At 43.8% G+C, this 19214-nt stretch overlaps 1 protein-coding gene across 1 annotated transcript; it reads right to left on the reverse strand.

Moving 5' to 3' along the window:
• Window positions 1-2997: 2997 nt before the first annotated feature.
• On the reverse strand, window positions 2998-18648 carry ZNF343 (zinc finger protein 343). Its single transcript, XM_059897333.1, is given in 9 exon segments — window positions 2998-4223; window positions 4225-4922; window positions 4924-5024; window positions 8293-8419; window positions 11255-11313; window positions 11492-11656; window positions 16742-16806; window positions 17402-17521; window positions 18200-18648. Coding segments are annotated over 7 exon segments (1185 nt in total). The 5' UTR covers window positions 16761-16806; window positions 17402-17521; window positions 18200-18648; the 3' UTR covers window positions 2998-4207.
• Between the last annotated feature and the right edge of the window lie 566 nt (window positions 18649-19214).

A 19214-nucleotide genomic window follows, 5' to 3' on the forward strand; every position in this document is an offset into this window, starting at 1 on the left:
AACCAGCTCTGCCTTAGAGCCTACTAAGCAAGGTAAGCTGGGCCCCACACTGTGGTCTACATTAGAAGCAGACAAGCCTGTCCCTGTGTGTAATCTGGCTTTGTGAGATTTTCCAATCCTCAGCTGTTGCCTCAACACTCAGACAGAGAAGGAATGCTTTTATCCTTTTTAGAGCACTGATGGCTGGAACTCTAGAAATCTGGTCTCATTTTTTTAGGATTCTAGAATGTCATATTTCAACCTGTCCTAAACTTCTCTTTAAAGGGCAGTTGAGTATTTGGCTATTCTCCAAAATGATTATGAGGTTAAAATTAATGAATAGGGTACAGAGCTAGATAAAAATAATCTTTATATAAGAATATGGATTTTTATCCCTTATATATGTCATGCATAATTAGGAGGAAATAAAGGATAACATGGTATTTCCATTAGGAAAAAGATTATGCAATGAGAAAATCTCATGTTTTGCCAAGAATCCTTTACCATCTGTTTTCTTTTAGAAAAAAATTGATAAAAAATTTATACATGCTTACTTTGAATATATGAGAAATATATGTGCAGATATTTAAAAGTCAGATTAGAGCTTGTGTGTATATATTAGGTCACTTTAAATCTGACCCACTGTACCTAATTTCACAGCCAGGGGCTGTCAGATTGCCAGCCATCTTTAAAGTCCCCCCAACCCAGATCCTCTCTGTGACCCACAGGTGGCCCTCACATGGATTCATCACACAAGGTGCCGCCAAATCATCGCATTTTTACACGTTCTTTTGTCAGATTACGGAGTTTCCACACCGTTGTGTTACTGGGTCAGATGTTCCCATATCAAAACTGAAGTTCATTTTTCATAATCTACTGCCATGTTTTTCAGAAAACTAAGCAAAACTCAACATGACAAAGACAGTTCTAAAACTGAACACGGGGAAGAATGCTGGAGGGTTCTGAAGTCAAGGTCATGCCTCAAAAAAAGGGACAGGACATTTGGATCATTAAATGAAAAGGCCCAAACGAGGTGCAGCTCAAGGCTTTCTAGAGTGGGGTCAAGTGAGGAGGCCAGGAAGGATGCAGGAAGCAACTTGAGTTTGAGCTCCCCAGTTCCCCAAAGCACCCCCACCCAATCGAGGCTTGACCCCCTCATTAGTATAGGACCTGCCTGGACACTGCAGGCCTCTGAGTTTGAGGCCACTGACCTCCTGTCAGAAATAAGCTCTTACTGTAAGTCTGAGCTCCTCCTCCCTGGGGGCAGAAACCAACATCCTAGGGAGTGGGGATGTGTACCTTCCTTTCTTCCGAGGGAGAGCTCACCTCACACACCCCTGTTCTGCTTACTGCTGGGATGGAGTACAGGAGCTGGTTCCAGTGGCCCTTCCTAGAGATAAAGGATGGAGTAGCAGCAGTCTTGGGAAGCCCCTTTCCAGGCTTGGAAAGATAACCCCATACCCCTCTCCCTTTGCTGGGCTAGGACTGACAGTCCTTTCCCTGGAACACGTCTGAGATCGCTACAGGTTATAAGGGACTTCAGTTAAAAAGAATCTGCATCATTTTCTTTCCTCCCACCCTTCCTTCCCAAAGGAAGGTGCTGGTTTGTTCACATGTTTCTCTCCCAATGGCAGGACACAGGGAGGGGTCTTGGGGTCATCTGGAACATAGAGGGCCCATCCCTCTTCAGACCCTAGAGACTGCATACCCATAAACACTTTTCCCTCTGTGGCTTCCAGTTCTGACCCAAAGCAAAGTGTTGATGTTATAAGGGCAGTTCCAGCAAAGAAACGACGGGAAATGTGGCAAAGGGTGGGGACCCACGCTCCCGACACTCACATCCTCTCCACCAGAGCTGACTCAGGACCCACTGGAAAGCTGACTTCATGGCCTTTGGACTCTCTTTTACTGCCCCCTCCTTTGATAGTGCATCAAAATCAGTCTGTGTTTTTTCTGATTTTCAAAGCCTGATATCCATTTTGTGGATCTGGCAAACTCCAACTGAGCAAGCAAATTTGCTAGAGCCGAGGCCAACCCTCTCCAGTAAAGAGTTCTGGCTTAGGACATAGAAGTCAGAGCCAGGGCATGCAGAGTTGTCAAAAATCTGGGCAATTTGGGCTCTGAGGGAGGAAGACTAGGAAAGGGTGTGATTAAAGGCCAGGTCCTTGGGCTGAAAAACAAGGGCAGGGGTATGACCAGGTAGTCTTCGACCAGTTAGTGGAGGGATGATGTGGGTGTCATTAGCAGGACTAGACCCTAGGTTTGGAGGGATGAGGGGACGTGGCATTGGAGCTGTGTTTAGGGGTTTTTTTGTTTTGTTTTTTTTGGCCGCCCCACGCGGCTTGCAGGATTAGGGTCCAGGGATTGAACCCCAGCCCTCAGCAGTGAAAGCACAGAGTCCTAACCACTGGACCACCAGGGAATTCCCTAGGGGTCTTTACACTTATGATCTGACATGGAAGTAGCTAAGAGACCCAAAGCAATGATTCATGACTGGAAAACAGTTTGGGCGTGGTTAAAGGACCTGACTCTGGAATCTGGAAGGAAAAACAATGCTTCAGTGGTAGAGAAGGATACAGCAGAGATCTGAATAGAGACTAGAAGGAAGAGACAGAAGTCAGGGAAGGGAGCTTTCACAGAAGCCAAAGGGAGTGATCAGTCAGAAGAGGCAACCCAGCCCCCAGAGACCCGGGAAATTCCCTCCCTTCAGTGGGCATGTCTCCAGAACCTACATCATCCTCCCCATGCAACGAATCAGATCCTCCAATAAATCTACTAGGTTCATTGGGACTTATTTTTTCTCAAGGGTTGAATTCATGCAGAAATCCAGGTTGTGAAATTTAATTCCTTTCCAGACAGGTGAGTGACTAAGGCACATAGCCTGAGCTTATTGAACATTTTACGAGAACAGAAGGACATGAAAACATGGGAAAGAATAGGTGTTTGAAAATAAAACAAATTGATTATTCTTACTTAAATAAAGCCTTCTACTTTTTTATTCCATCTGATTACAAAAAGTGGAAAAAACATGTTTATTAAGTTGTTACTGCCATCTTCACTCTCAAAAAGAGTATGGGGAGGGGTGGGGGTCAACACTTCTGAAACCCCCCCAGGTGAGTGAGGTAGTGATCTGTGAGGAGGGGTGTCAGAATAAGGCTCCGCCCACAACCCCACCCACACAGGCCTCCCTGAGTGTCCTCGGCTGCACCAGAAGGTGTAACTTATTGCTAAAGCTTCCCAGTCTCTCTCCCTGCCTTGTAAAGCTTCTCCCCCAAAAGCTGTTCTCTGATGCATCCTGAGGTGTCCTTACCCATTCTCCCCGCACACACAGAGCTTCTATTCTGTATACTCTGGGGTTTGTTGAGGGACGACTTTTAGCCAAAGCCTCGTCCACACTCCTTGTGTGCTTATGATATCTTTGGGCGGATTCCCTGGAGAGACAATGAGACAGAGAATTGAGTGGCTTACCGGGGAAGGAGGACAGGACTGGGCAGAGGAAGAAGCTGACCTGCAATGTGTTTGAGATCATTCAGTCTCATGGGGACCTTGGGATCTGGGACGACCCTGTGGAGTTGTCCCAGCAGAGTCAACGGCTAGGGTTTTGTCTCCCCGTATCAATCAGTCGTTGGCCAGGAGGCATCCCTTGGGAAGTGCAGCTCCCTGTGGCTGAGAGCAAGTCTAGTGAGGAATTCATCTCTGCAGCCAGCAGCAGCAGTCTGGCTGGAGCAGCCCCACAGTATCCCCACATAAGGATTCTCCCTACAGTGTGTGAAGAAAGCTGACTGATCACAAAAGCCTTGCCCACACTCCCTGCAAACACACAGCTCCTCCCTGAGTGAGCCATCTGGAGCCCTCCTGTCAGTTCTTTTCCCAATGCCTGTCAGCACTCCCTGAACACACGATGCTTCTCCTGAGTCGGCCACTGGATGTTCCATAAATGCTGACTTGTTGCTAAAGCCTCCCCACAGTCCCTGCACACACAACACTTCCCACCTAAGTGCGTCCTCTTTGTGCACTGAGGGTTGACAGCTACCCACACTCTGCACGCATAAGGCTCCTTCCCTGAATGTGCCTCACTGCCTGATGAGGGTCAACACATCTCTGAAGCTTCACTCACACCCCACACACACATACAGACTACTCCCCGCACGTCTCTCTGGCGTAAAAAGAGGTTCGACTAATTGCTAAAGTCCTGCCCAGGACCCCTGCATACACAAGACTTCTCGTCTCAGTGTGTCCTCTTGTCTTATAAGACTTGACTTGTTGCTAAAGCCTCGCCCACACTCCCTGAAAACATAATACTTCACCCCTGAGTGTGTCCTCTGGTGCACAAGGAGGAGTGATTTCTGGCTAAAGCCCCACCCACACTCCTTGCACATGTAAGGCTTCTTCACTGAGTGTGTCCTCGGGTGACTAATAAGGGTTGACACCTGGCTGAAACCTCGGCCACACTCAATATACACATAAGGCTTCTCCACTGAGTGTGTCCAATGGTGTCTGATGAGGTTCGACTTATCTTTAAAGCCTCGCCCACACTCCCTGCAGACATAGGGCTTCTCCCCTAAGAGGATGGTCTGGTTTGTAATGCAGTTTGATTTGGGGCTACAGTCTAGTTCACATTCTTGACAGTTGACTGCTCCAGAGCTTGAGGTTTCTAATTCCTTCATTTCTTTGTCTGCTTGCACAGGGTTTACCCTTTGGGCTGCGCTGGGCTCTATTTCTACCACTGCGCTGCCTTCTCCAGGACTTGCTGACTGTTCTCAGGGTGGGCTGGGCAATGCACGTAAGGACCGTCTCTCCTCTGTCCTCGAGCACCAGGGTCTGGAGTCACCTTCTCTCTCTTGGCCTTCTGTGTTTTCACTCCAGCAGCTGTGAGCAGAATACTGCTGCCCCCGATGCCCCAGGCCAGAATCCCCAAGGTGGAAGCGATTTTCTACACACACACACACCCGGGAAGATCTGCAGCGTGTGTTGGCTGAGGAACTGCTGACAGAAAAAGGCCAGAAGGCAGGAAGAACAGGGGTAGATCTCTGGCTTTGGTTCTGCTGGAGAGAGAAGGTTTTCAGTTAGAGAAGCCCTAAGTAGGGCTGCTGGGCTGTTCTGCCTTGTCTTAGAACAGAGTGTCTTACTGCCACAACTGTAATTGACAATATACATACAACACAATTTGTTTCCCACCAATAATTCCACTTTACATTCCACTTCTACACATTCTACATCCACTCTACATTCCACTTCTACACATTCCATTTTCTATTGCAATCCAGAAAATCCATAACAAAAGCATCTTCTATATGTCAGTCAGACCAGGAACCTTTTTGCTCTGCAAGTAGCCTCAACTGCCCTTAGCCTTTTCCTCTGACTAAATCATCTAAGTCTATATCACATTGATATAGACTGTCCACAACTCTGTTCTACTTGGAGGTAACAGTCTCTATGACCTATGTGGAAATCTCTTTCATGACTTTTCTTATTACAAAATAGAAGACTGATATACAAAAAAAGTCACTAGTTCTGGAAGGCTTTCAAATGTAGGAAACAGTATATGAAACAGTGGTTAAAGAGACTGTATATGAAATAAATCTGAATTTCCAGTTGCCCACCCACAAACCAATACTAAAAATTTCTAAGTACCAGGTTCTCTACTAAAGTATTGTGGATTCAGCAGTGGACAGAAAGACATGCTCCATGATTTCAGGATTCTGGTACCTTGTGCCCAAACTAATCCCATTATAGTGACATCAGACGTGGCTATGGGATTTGCTTTGGCCAACAAAGGTTAGTGAAAAGTTAGTGCTTCTTGCAAACAAGTTTTAAGAGGCACAGTATGGTTCTATCATTGCTGTTCTCCCTCTTCCTTAAGAATCCCATGACCCAGATAGAGGCTGTTCCTTTTGCCTAGATCCCAGAGCCAACAGAGCTGAACCAATAAAGCTGTCTACCTGAACTGTAGACAGTAGATATTAAGTAAGAAATGAACATTTGCAAAGTTTGGGGTTGTTTGTTATCACAGCATTACCTAGCCTAAACTAACTGAAATATCTCCCCTATGAAAGCTTTAAAGATTATCTCAGGGAGTACCTTTGAAGAAGAGACATCATAACATGAATATGTGAAGAACTAGAGAAAGAGAGACTGGTTTAGGAGGAAAAATAGTATGATCTCAATTTTTGATAAGTCTGAGAATAAACTTGTCTTGTAACCAAATAGAAATATGAAGATAAAGCACAGGTGAGACAGTGACAAAGAAAATGGATTCATTATAATAGGTGATGGGTAAAATCGTTGAAGTTCACAAACTGTTCAAGGGTGTGAATACTGACATAGAAAAAAAGAGTATGCAACACAGTCCAAAGGAAAGAAAAAAGTAAGAGAAAAGCCCACAAGAGACATAAGAGGCAGGAGAACTGCAGGATATTGTGGTGCTGAGCAAGACAAAGGACACAACTTTAAGAAATGCAAGTGGGATCCCAGCATTCAGTATCAAGACTAATCTGAACAAGGTGATTTTGACATTTTCCTCAGAACCCATTAAACACATTAACACAGAGAAGGAAGATAATATGACAAGAGAAAAATAAAAACAAAATCTAGTTAGATTGACTAGCTAAGGCCAAATCAAAACACACAGAACCAGACTGAAACAGATGAATCCACACTTAATTAGATGGAGCTCAAACTAGATGAAATCAGATCAAAACATGTCAAAGAAGATGAAAATGAAAAAAGTAAACCTGATTAATCCCTATCAGGGAAATAGCTATGCCATTTAAGGAAACGCCTGAAGAAATTCCTGCCTAAAACTAGTTTGTGTCTCCAAAAATGTGATTTTTCTCTACCTGCTTTATCTAGAACTACAGGAATATCTAGAACCACACCATCCAATATGGCAGCCACCAGCTGTATGCTTCCTGAGCACTTCAAATGTGGCTGGTCTGAACGAAAATGTGTTCTAAGTATAAAATAACAACCAGATTTTGAACACTTAGTACAAAAATAAAGAGTAAAATATCTAATTAATTTTTATATTGATTATATGTTGACATGAAAGTATTTTGATATATTGGGTTAAATAAGATATTATTAAAATTAATTTCACCCATTTACTTCTACTTTTTCAAATGTGGTTACTAGGAAATTTAAAATTACCCACATGGCTCACATTATATTTCTACTGGACAGCACTGATTTAGAACAAGGGGCGGGAAAACCATGGCCCACAAGCTAAATCTGGCCCTCTATTTCTGCACAGTCTACAAGCTAAGAATGACTTTTAAATGTTTAAATAGTTGGAAAAAAATCAAAAGAACAATAGTATTTCATGATACATAAAAATTACATGAAATCCAAAATACAGTGTCCACAAAAGTCTTACTAGAACACAGCTATGCTCATTCATTTACCTGTTGTCTATGGCTACTTTAGCCCTACAAGGGCAGAGTTGAGAGTGGTTACAGAAACCATATCACCCACAAAACCTAAAATAGTTACTTTCTGGTCCTTTACAGAAAAAGTTGGCCAACCCCTGATCCAGAGAAATATCACAATCAAAAGTATTTATCAACCTAGATTTAAAGAATCAATGTCAGTTCTTAAATAAATGAAAAAAATATGGCTTATGAAACTCAAAAGCCACACAAACTTTGATATTTAACGTTAACTTCTGCCTTAGACGGCATTTCTCACTGCTCTCCCCTGTATACTGTGCCTCCACTGCAGTTCCTTATACCTGGCAGGCACCCCAATTCCTTAGGGCCTTAGCACCGAAAAGGTCCTCCACCTGAAATGCTCTTATCCTAGATACCTAGAGTTCTAACTCCCTTTGCTCAAATGTTACCTTCTTGGTGATTTCAAATATCCAATTTCAAAATTCAGCCAGCCCCCCCCTCCCACTCAATAGTCCTTTCTCCGGTTCTATTTTATTATTATTTTTTACTATGTAGTGCTTATCACCTTCTAACATACCATATTATAATATCCCTATATATGTAATAACCAAAAATGGAGTATAACCTTTAAAAATTGTGAATCACTAGGTTGTACACCTGAAACTTATGTAATATTGTAAATCAACTATACCTCAATAAAAAAGAAAATAAAAATAAACATATGCAAAAATTTTTAAATAATAATAATGTCCCTGAATATGAAGCTTTTTGTTAGCTGTCTCCCTACAGTAGAAAGTAAGTCCCCATGGGCAGAGATTACCATTTCATTTACTAACATGTTCTAAGTGTCTAGAACATTTTCTGCCATATGGGAGGTGGTCAGTAAATCTCCACTGAATTAATGAAAGAAAGAACACTGCCTCACCCAACGAGAGCAGATTCCTATAATTCTCCAGCAACACTTCTCTGTATAGGTCCCTCTGCTCAGAGCTCAGTCTCTTCCATTCTGCCTCTGTGAAGACCACAGCCACATCCCTGAATGTAACTGGTACCTATAAACAAGCAATAAATTAAGGGACATACAGCAAGTCCCCATCAGTCCTCCCACTATGAGGAACATAGCTGGTGGCCCCAGAGAGTCTGGATATGCAAGAAGTTGATCTAATTCTTTTCAGGGTACGTGGTTCTCTGTACCAAGTTCTTCTGGGCATTATTACTGTGGCTTTGTGTTAAAATCTGAGGAGCACATAACTGATGCATAAAACTCATTCCTGGCCCTCGGAGGCTTTTGATTTCTTTGGAGAAACGATTTGTGAATCAATTTGAAAACCTAAAGCAGTGCTCAATGACCCTGAGGAATGGAGGAATTCTGAGATGAAGAGTAGAGGATGGGCTGGAGAAGAATAAAAGCATCATGTACACAAGGCTTGTGCTGGGCATTAGGGAATGGAGACGATTTAGAGGAGAAAATGAAAGAAAACTTCAACCACAGAGAAAAGCAGGAGTGAACAGATGGAGCCCGGAATAAGCATTTCTGAAGAGTTCAGGTTACTAAATGGGATCTGCAAAATCTGTCTTTGCCTGGTATTTTAGCAACCTTTTTAAAATAAAGCCCTTAATGCTTCACTCACCACGTAGAGCAGTACAGGTGTACCTCATTTTACTGCACTTTGCTTTATTGCCCTTCATAGATATCAAGTTTTTTACAATTGAAGGATCGTGGCAACCCCGCGTCAAACAAGTCTATTGGTGCCATTTTTCCAACAGCATTTGCTCACCACGTGTCTCTGTGTCAGATTTTGGTAATTCTCACATTTCAAATGTTTTTATTATTATTATATTTGTTACAGTGACCTGTGATGAATGATCTTTGATGTTACTACTGCAGCTTGCTGAAGCCTCAGAGGATGGTTAGCATTTTTTAGCAATAAAGTTTTTTTTAAAGATTTTTTTGATGTGGACCATTTTTAAAGTCTTTATTGAATTTGTTACAATAATGCTTCTGTTTTATGTTTTTGGTTTTTCGGCTGTGAGGCATGTGGGATCTTAGCTCCCTGACCAGGGATCGAACCTGTACCCCCTGCACTGGAAGGCGAAGTCTTAACCACTGGACCTCCAGGATCCAATAAAGTATTTTTTAATTAAGGTATGTATATTGTTTTTTCACACATAATGCTATTGAACACATGATAGACTACAGTATAGTGTAAACATAACTTTTATATGCACTGAGAAACCAAACATTTCGTGTGTCTCACTTTACTGTGATATTCACTGTACCATGGTGGTCTGGAACCAAACCCACAATATCTCCAAGTTCTGCCTATACTTCAATAAGCTTCCTGGAATGAAAGCAGGGCATTTAGCTCACTTTGCTTCCTAGCCCCAACCCCACTGGACATTCCCTAGGACTATAACTTTGTGTCCACAGTGTATCAGTGAATGAACAACTCATAACCAATAGGGGAAGATGAATTTACAATCCAGTGAGATTATAATTTAACTCATAGACCTGAAAAGTTGTTTTCATTTTACAGACCAGGAAAATTTATTTAGGCTTTCTCTCATTCTTAAATTCATATATTCTTTCTTTCCCTTTCCCTCCTTCTCCCTCCCCTTATCTATATAATTTTTCTTTGAATATTGGACATTTTAGGTAAAATATTGTAGCAACTCTGGATACCAACCCTGCCCTCTTCCTAGGCTATTGTTGTGGTTGTCTGCTTGTTCATTTGTTTTGAGACCTGTCTGGATTAGTTCAATGAAGGTTATTTCCCCTGAAGCAGTGGCTCCTCAGAGGGTGCAGCCTTGAGCAAACACACAGTCACCCAGACCGTCCCCCTCCTGACAGAGGGCTCTCTTTGTGTCTCTCCTTGACTTCCCCGTTAAGCTTCCAGCAGGTCTGCCTCTATTGGTATCACACTCGGCTGTTAGCCTCCACTATTGGTTGCTGATTGCTCTACTGTTTTCAACAATGTCCTGGAGTATAAATGGCTCCATAGTCTGATCCAATTAAAGTCAGATCCTTTTGCAGGGGTAATTTTGAGGCCAGTATTTGAGACTTACTCTGAGCCGTAGGAGAGCTCCTCTCAGCAATCTCTTTCCCTGCTTTCTCTGTTAAACTTCCAGCTGATCTGCCATTTCACTTGTTGCTATCACAGGCGTCTCAGTTTCCTCTTAATTGCTCACCACCAAAATCTCCACTGTTTTCAACAACACCCTAAGACTTCAACTTCCCTACTCAGTTCCACGCAAAGCCAGTCCCCTTAGGGAGCGCTGCAGAGCTCTCTGTTCCTATGGCCTGCCTCTCACCAGGGCAGGACCTCTGCACCACTACTCAGAGGTGGCACAGGACCGGCAGACCACTTCGCTCAGTGTGACACTCCTGCTCTAACAGCGGGGTACTGGGCGGGGTTGGCAGCTCCTTTTCTTCTCAGCATGCTTCTCCTAGCACAGGATCTCTGTCTGCCCTATGAGCAAGATGGGGAGAAGGCAATAAGGTCCCTCCTGATTCTTGACCCCCTGTGCCTGAGACAGAGCTTCCATCCTACAAATAGGGTCTAGTGGAGATAGAAAACACCAGACTTCTTGGCCACACTTGCCTGCCACACCGAGCTGGGGGGAATAAGAATTGCTGGTGGCTTGCCCCTCCCAGGGAAAAAGACTGGGAACTGGGGGAAGAAAGTCCCATCTTCTCAGCTGTACCCATTTGGAGTACAGCTTCCGTTACACTGAGCTGAAGGGTGACCAGGAGGGAGCAGGTTGTGGGACAAATGCCACAGACTCTTGCTGATTTAGTAGATTTTCTTGAATAAATGTTTCGCTACTTGCCACATGTCCTTAAGAGCACTTTTGAGAGACTTTAAATAAACGTAACCCCAACTCACCAGTATTTTGGACTTTCCCTCCTTTTCTTGAAGCCAGTCAGTCTTGTGAGAAGGCAAACCTAGAGAAGGAAAAAGAAGCTATGAGAAACTGGGGCTCCCATGGTGCTGCCAGAGCAGCTCCTCCGTGCCTTGTGAAGAGGAAGTCGCCCCTTTCCTCAGCTGTGATCACAAGGCATTCGCAGTAAACCTGGAGCCCTGCTCCCCCCTTCACCTCGCTGGACCCTCAACAGCTCTCACCTTTTGCCTTATGATTCTGAGTCAGTGTCTTCACAGTTTCCATAACTTCCCTGTTCTCCAAAGGCAACATCTCCTCCCAGTTCTGCTCTCTCCAGGCAGAAGGATCAGGCAACGTCATGGCCCCAGAGTCAGCCCAGTGTTCGCCTTGAAATTCTGCCAGGAGGCCTGGTAGAAATTATTTCATCTCAAGATCAATTTCTGCTGCCTGGTGTGATTCCTCCAAAACTTACTTATAAAAGCCCAACTTGTTGCCATGCAGCCAGGACCTGTGGGACAGAGAAGCAATTTGACATTGCTGGGACCCTTACTGTGGGCCCTATGCCTGTGCCTCTTCAGCAGGGATCCTGTCCTCTCACACAATACACGTAGCGTCTCAGTCCACAAGGTTCCTTGCATTTTTTTACCTCATTCCTTTCTAGCCTGTAGGCCCTTTGTGGTAGATATCATCATCATTCCCAATTATTTGTTTCTCTCTATAATTCTCTGCCCCTGACGTCAGGCTTGGTCTCATGACTTGCCCTGGACAAGGAAACGTGACTGAAAGTGACAGTGCCACTTGTAAGCACTGCATTATTCCACCATCTCTCATGTTCTGAGAACAGAGGAAAGGTAAACTTACTCAAAAAGAAAAAAAAACAGGGAGGTGTTTCCCTGGCAGTCCAGTGGTTAAGACTCCACACTTCCACTGCAGGGGGCTTAGGTTCAATCCCTGGTGGGGGAACTAAGATCCCGCAAGCCACACGGCATGGCCAAAAAAAACACACATAAAATCCAAAAGCCAGTAAGGAAGTGGTGGGTATATTTTATTACACATCAATTTAAAGGTTCAGTTTAACAAGGACCCCTTTAGGAAAGGTGGGGGGTGGGGAGCAGGGTTTTATATGTGTGTTTAATCTTTGATTGTCTTTTCATAAAAAATACTGCCGGATAAACAACAAGGTCCTACTGTATAGCACGGGAACTATATTCAAAATCCTGTGATAAACCATAATGGAAAAGAATATGAAAAAGAACAGATATATGTACAACTGAATCACTTTGCTGTATAGCAGAAATTAACACAACATTGTATATCAACTGGACTTCAATAAAATTTTTTAAAAATACTAGAGGTGTACATAGAAAAATAATAAAACTGATTATCTATGGGAAATAAACCTATCTTTGTTTGCACTGTCATGACTGTATCCTAGACTCCAAAAGTCCAAATAAAAACTAGAAGTTGTAGCAGCTCATACAACTCAATATCAAAAAAAACAACTCAATTAAAAAATGGGGGGACTTCCCTGGTGACGCAGTTGTTAAGAATCCGCCTGCCAATGCAGGGGATGCGGGTTCAAGCCCTGGTCCGGGAAGATCCCACATGCCAGGGAGCAACTAAGCCCGTGCGCCACAACTACTGAGCCTGAGCTCTACAGCCTGCGAGCCACAACTACTGAGCCCACGTGCCACAACTATTGAAGCCCATGCGCCTAGAGCCCATGCTCTGCAACAAGAGGAGCCACTGCAATGAGAAGCCCGCACACCGCAACGAAGAGTAGCCCCTGCTCTCCACAACTAGAAAAAGCCCACACGCAGCAACGAAGACCCAACGCAGCCAAAAATTAATTAATTAATTAATTAATTATTTTAAAAAAAGAAAAAAGGGCAGAAATCTGCAGAGACATGGATGGACCGAGAGACTGTCACACAGAGTGAAGTCAGAAAGAGAAAAACAAATATTGTATAATATCACTTATATGTGGACTGTAGAAAAATGATAGAGATGAACTTATTTGCAAAGCAGAAATAGAGTCAAAGATGTAGATAACAAACTTACGGTTACCAAGCGGGGAAGAGAAGGTAGGTTGAATTGGGAGATTGAGATTGACATGTATAGACTACTATGTGTAAAATAGATCACTAATGAGAACCTGCTGTATAGCACAGGGAACTCTACTCAATGCTCTGTGGTGACCTAGATGGGAAGGAAATCTGAAAAAGAGTGGATATATGTATACGTGTAACTGATTCACTTTGCTGTACAGCAGAAACTAACACAATATTGTAAAGCAACTATACTCTGATAAAAATTAACTTTTAAAAAAGGGAAGATGTTTAGTGAAGACTGATACACAGTATGGCACCTAGAGACCTCAAATTTTCAGTATACACAGAACATGGACGGGATAAGAAGCATTGCCACCAATGAGTATACAATTCTGTTTTCCAACTTTTTACCAACACTAGGAATTATCTAACTTTTTAATCTTTGCTAATCGAATACATTAAAAATATCCATTTTTTGGAAGATAAAATAAAATAAAAATAAAAAATGAGCAGAAGATGTGAATAGACATTTTTCCAAAGAGGACATGAAGATGGCCAACAGGCACATGAAAAGATGCTCAACATCACTAACCATCAGAGAAATGCAAATTAAAACTACAGTGAGATATCACCTCACACCTGTCAGAATGGCCATCATCAAAAAAAACACAAATAACAAATGTTGGTGAGAACTGTTGGCGGGAATGTAAATTGGTGCACCCACTGTGGAAAACAGCATGGAGGTTCCTCAAAAAACTAAAAATAGAAGTACTATATGATCCAGCAATTCCACTCTGGGTATATACCTAAAGAAAACAAAAACACTAATTCGAAAAGATACATGCACCCCAATGTTCACAGAAGCATTATTTACAACAGCCAAGATATGGAAACAACCTAAATGTCCATCAACAGATGAACGGATAAAGAAGACGTGGTATACATGTACTACAATGGAATATTACTCAGCCATAAAAAGAATGAAATTTTGCCATTTGCAACAACATGGATGGACCTGGAGGGTACTATGCTTAACGAAATAGGTCAGAGAGAAAAAGTTTGTACCCAACATCTCTTCATTTCCCCTATCTCCAGCCCCTGGCAATCACCACTGTACTCTCTGCTTCCCTGAGTTCAGCTTTTTAAAATTCCACATATAAATAAGATCACACAGTATTTGTCTTTCTCTGTCCGACTTATTTTACTAAGCATAATACCCTCCAGGGAATATAGCCAACATTTTATAATAACTGTAATGGAGTATAATTTTTAAAAATTGTGGATAACTATGTTGTACACCTGAAACCTGTATAATATTGTAAATCAACTATACCTCAATAAAAAAAAAACTAGAAGTAGTAAGTTAATTTAAATTTAGCAAGGTGGCTGGACATGAGGGGTCAACATACAAACATCAATTGTATTTTTAAATACTAGTCAGAAACAACTGGAGAGTTACATTTTAAAAACATTTCCAAAAATATCAAGAACATAAAATGTATAGGAATGAATTTGAAGAGATGTGCAAACATTCTACACTGAGAACTACAAAATGTTACTTTGAGAAATTAAAGACCTAAATAAACAGAGAGATATACCAAGTTTGTGGGCTGGAAAACTCAGTACTCTTGAGATGTCGATTCTAACCAAACTGATCTACGGATTCAACGCAATTCCAATCAAAATCCCACAAGACTTATTTTTGTTGAAAAAATCTAGCTGATTCAAAAAAATATTTGGAAATGAAAAGGACCTTGAATAGCTAAAATAACCCTGTAAAAGAAGACTTACGATAAATGGTTTCAAGACTTAGTATAGGGACTTCCCTGGTGGCACAGTAGTTAAGAATCCGCCTGCCAATGCAGGGGACAGGGGTTCGATCCCTGGTCCGGGAAGATCCCACATGCCCCGGAGCAACTAAGCCCGTACGCCACAACTTCTCAGCCTGCGCTCTAGAGCCCACGAGCCACAACTGCTGAGCTCGCATGCCACAACTACTGAAGCCCACGCACCCTAGAGCCCGTGCGCCACAACTACTGAAGGCCACGTGCCTAGAGCCCATGCTCCGCAACAGGAGAAGCCACTGCGATGAGAAGCTCGCGCACCGCAACGAAGAGTAGCCCCTGCTCACTGCAACTACAGAAAGCCCTTGTACAGCAACACAGACCCACCGCAGCTAAAAATAAAATTTAAAAATTTTTTAAAAAAGAAATATAAAAGAACAGACTAACTATAAAGCTGAAGTTATCAAGACAGTGTGATGTTGATGAAATTAAATTAACGGAACAGAAGAGACTGTCCAGAAATAAACCCACATTTACACAGTCAATGATTTTCAACAAAGGCACCAAAGCAATACAATGGTAAAAGGAGAGTCGATTCAACAAATGGTGCTATAAACAAGTACTATGTCAAACCTCAAAACCTCAAACCATACACAAAAAAAATACATCAAAATGGATCATAAACCTAAATGTAAAAGCTAAAACTTTAAGCTTCTAGGAAAAAAAATCATAGAATACCATCATGACTTTGGTGTAGGCAAAGAATTCTGAAACAGGACACAAATTCCAGTTGTTGGAGGTGATGGTTACATGGGAGTACATATCTGTCAAAATTCATTGAAACATATACTTCAGATCTATGTAGTTGGTTGTATGTAAATTATACCTCAGTTTTTTAAAAAAGGGTAAATTTAAGTCCTTCTCAGTTAAGGACACATAATGAAACATAAGTGAAATGATATGATGTCTAGAATTAGCTTTAACATAATTCTGCAAAAAAAGCTGGGAGGCAGGGGTGGTATATGAAACCACCTTGAACATGAATTGATTATTGTTGATGCTAGACGATGGATTTATAGTTTCTATGTGAAAAGTTAACCACCAAAAAAAAGGCATTAATTATGTAATTTTGTTCTTATGTTTTTAACTTAGAAGAAAGCCCTCTGGCAGCAGTTACATGCTCCAAACATGTGTTGTAGAAACTAACAGTGCAACTCTTATCCGTCACATGTAACAAAGAGAGGAATCATATGTGAGCATAGGTTTGTTCTAATAAGTCAGTGCTGAGGGAATAAAATATTACAGAGATTGTAAAGCCCAGTGCCTGGCAGCACAGAACAACTCCCAATAAATGGTAGTTATCATCATTTTTTATTTTACAACAGCTGACACAGTCTTGGGAATCCAGCAGCCAGGATGAAATGTTGCTAGGGCAAGGATGGTGGTAACCTGAATGAGAGCACTTGTCTGGGGTAATATTCCCTGTTAAAGGCCCCTGCCCTTAAATCAGCCCTGGTATCCTACAGAAACAAGCAGGTCCTCTGAGCCTTAAATGGGACACTGCAGGGCACAAAACGTCAGGATGAGCAAAGGAAATCTGCCCAAGGTCTGGAGAACAGAAGACACTGCAGAAACATGGAAGGTGAGTGGTATCCACCTGCAAGAAGTCCTCTCATTCTCTATACGTCCTCTCTGGGCAGGCAGGGATGTGAGAAGGTGAACCTGAGGATGAAACAGGCAGTGTGAGCTTCAGGACTGTCTCTTGGCCCCCAGATACCAAGCTAAAAATCCCCAAGCTTAAAATGCGGGGTGCTCCTCTTCTTTAAAAAAAAAAAAAAAACAACCTCAGATCTGTTAAAGAAGAATGTAGACAGCTTCCTGGAGACAGAGTCATGTGTGGGCATCAAAATACAGCCTATCCTGATATGCTATTAAATAGGAAAATCATCTTTTGTTACTAATTAACACTTACTAAACTCTTACTATACACCACAGACAATCCCAGGCACTGTACAACTTTTGTCTCCCAAAGGCCCGGAGTTAGGTCTCCTGATAAACTGAGGTGACAGAGCTAGAAAGTGCCTAGATTTGACCTCTAGCTGTGGAGTGCCATGGCCTTAGCCTGTTGGGTGAGTTGTAGTATCAGTGATGGTCAACCCCTACCAGCTGTGACAGTTCTCAAAGCATATCCACAGACAAGTTGAGGGGATGTATATGAAACAGGATTGTCTGTGAATTAATGAATGTTGAATCTGGTGATATGTCCATGTGAGTTTACTGTACTATTCTACTGCATGGGTTTAAAACTTGACCTTACCCAAAAATTAAAGTCCTGATACCTGGGCTTCACCAGATCCCAGAAGTGATTTGGACAGTTGGCCAGCAGCCCTCAGAGGTCCCCACACTACCTAATCTGGGTAAGTCCCAAACTAGAGGTCTGAACCCCAACACATGAGGGAAAAGCATTCAAAGAGAGGGAGAATTAGCCAAACAAGCCACTTACATTACAACCAAATCTGGGATCTTTGTCATAAAGCAGAGTGGGCCCCGGGATGAGGACAAACGCTGGGACAAGAGATCCCAGAGAAGCAGACCTGCCTGCACTCAAAAAACTGCCTAGATGCAGGCCCCAGCGGTGCAGCGCACCATCACTGCAGGGTGTCTGCCTCAGGCCCAAAACCTCCCCATTTTCTAAAAACCCCAGGAACTCCAGACCCAAGACACTCCACCACCCCTTACGGATGTTTTGCCCACGTAGAACTTACCTCCACCCACCCCCAACAAGCCAACGCACAGCAGGGCCTGAGATGCTCTCTCCTCCACCCCACCTCCGCCCAATCACCATTGGGTCATATTCAGCCCCATCAAAAACAAAACTTGACATTCACGATCAGTCCTGGGTTCCCACAACCATTCAGTGATGCGGGACCCACGTAAGTGCTCCCATGCCAAACAACACCCAGGAACACATGGCCCAAGCCGCGCCCCCAGCCCGCATCACAGGGGATGTCTATTTGGCCCTGGCTGAACACACCCCTACACCCCAAATAAACGCCGGGGATGCGCACTGGAGCTGCCCCCTACTCGGAAATTGTTTGGCCCAGAATATACCCACCCCCTTTCCAAGAAAGAAATGTGAGTTCCAGGTCTCTCGCCCCGGCCGAGGAGTGAAGGTCCGCGTAACGCCCCGCAACTCAGGGATTCGTAGCTGGTAGGAGTCACCGCATTTCCCCGCCACAAACGCGCACCTCATGCCGCGCCCCCTCCTCCAAGCACGAAACCGCCCGAACCCGCCGGCCTGGGCCGCCGCACTCCACCAGCAGCCGCATTCCTCCCCAGCTCCCAACCCTAGGCCCTGCCGGCCTATCCCCACCCTCCTGCACCAGGGGAGAGACACCGTGGGGCCACGGGCCCAGCAGGCCTCGCTCTCCAGAGAGGACGGGACCGCTCACCCCGCCCTCGGCCGCTCAACTACACCAGAACTACAGTTCCCAGAATCCTCGCGGACTCCCTTCCCGCCGGCCGTCCCAGGAGCCGCTTGTGGACCGCGCGGTTAATTTACCACGACAGTGGCTATGTAGTGACAGCCTACCCGTCTCTGTTTATAAAATACCCATGCATAAACAGGTAGTGGTTCGCAAATGAAATCTCTGTTCCCTCCGCCTGTTCGCTTGAAAGACTCCCCAGAAGCCTCTGCGGCCGCTTCCGTGACGGATTCCAGGTCCCCACCCAGGCGCTCAGGGTCACCCGGCAAAGGCATTTCCGGTTGGCTTGTGGAGGGTCCGGCTTCCGGTTGCAGGCATCTCAGGTGGTTTTTTTTCTCTCGTTACCAGGCTAAATTCCCTGGGCTTAGGCTCTAAAATATGCATGCCGCCTTCCGCGAGCACCATCTAAGTTTGGCTCCGTGCTGTCCGCGCACCCCTGTGTTCACTGCCATTTTACTTGTGGGGGGCGGGGGGCGGGGGGTTGGCGGTTGGAAAACGGACTGCGGAGGTAAAGCGGACTCCCAAAGTCTCTGCTGATCCCTTACACTCAACTCCGGCGTTCTCCTTGCCGTGTAGTCACTTTCCCCTCGTCCAGGTCCTCAGGGTTAGTGACAAGCTCACATCCAGTTCCTAGAGGATGGAAGT

The sequence above is a fragment of the Balaenoptera ricei genome, chromosome 15 (genome assembly GCF_028023285.1).
Source record: "Balaenoptera ricei isolate mBalRic1 chromosome 15, mBalRic1.hap2, whole genome shotgun sequence".
Taxonomy (NCBI): Eukaryota; Metazoa; Chordata; class Mammalia; order Artiodactyla; family Balaenopteridae; genus Balaenoptera; species Balaenoptera ricei.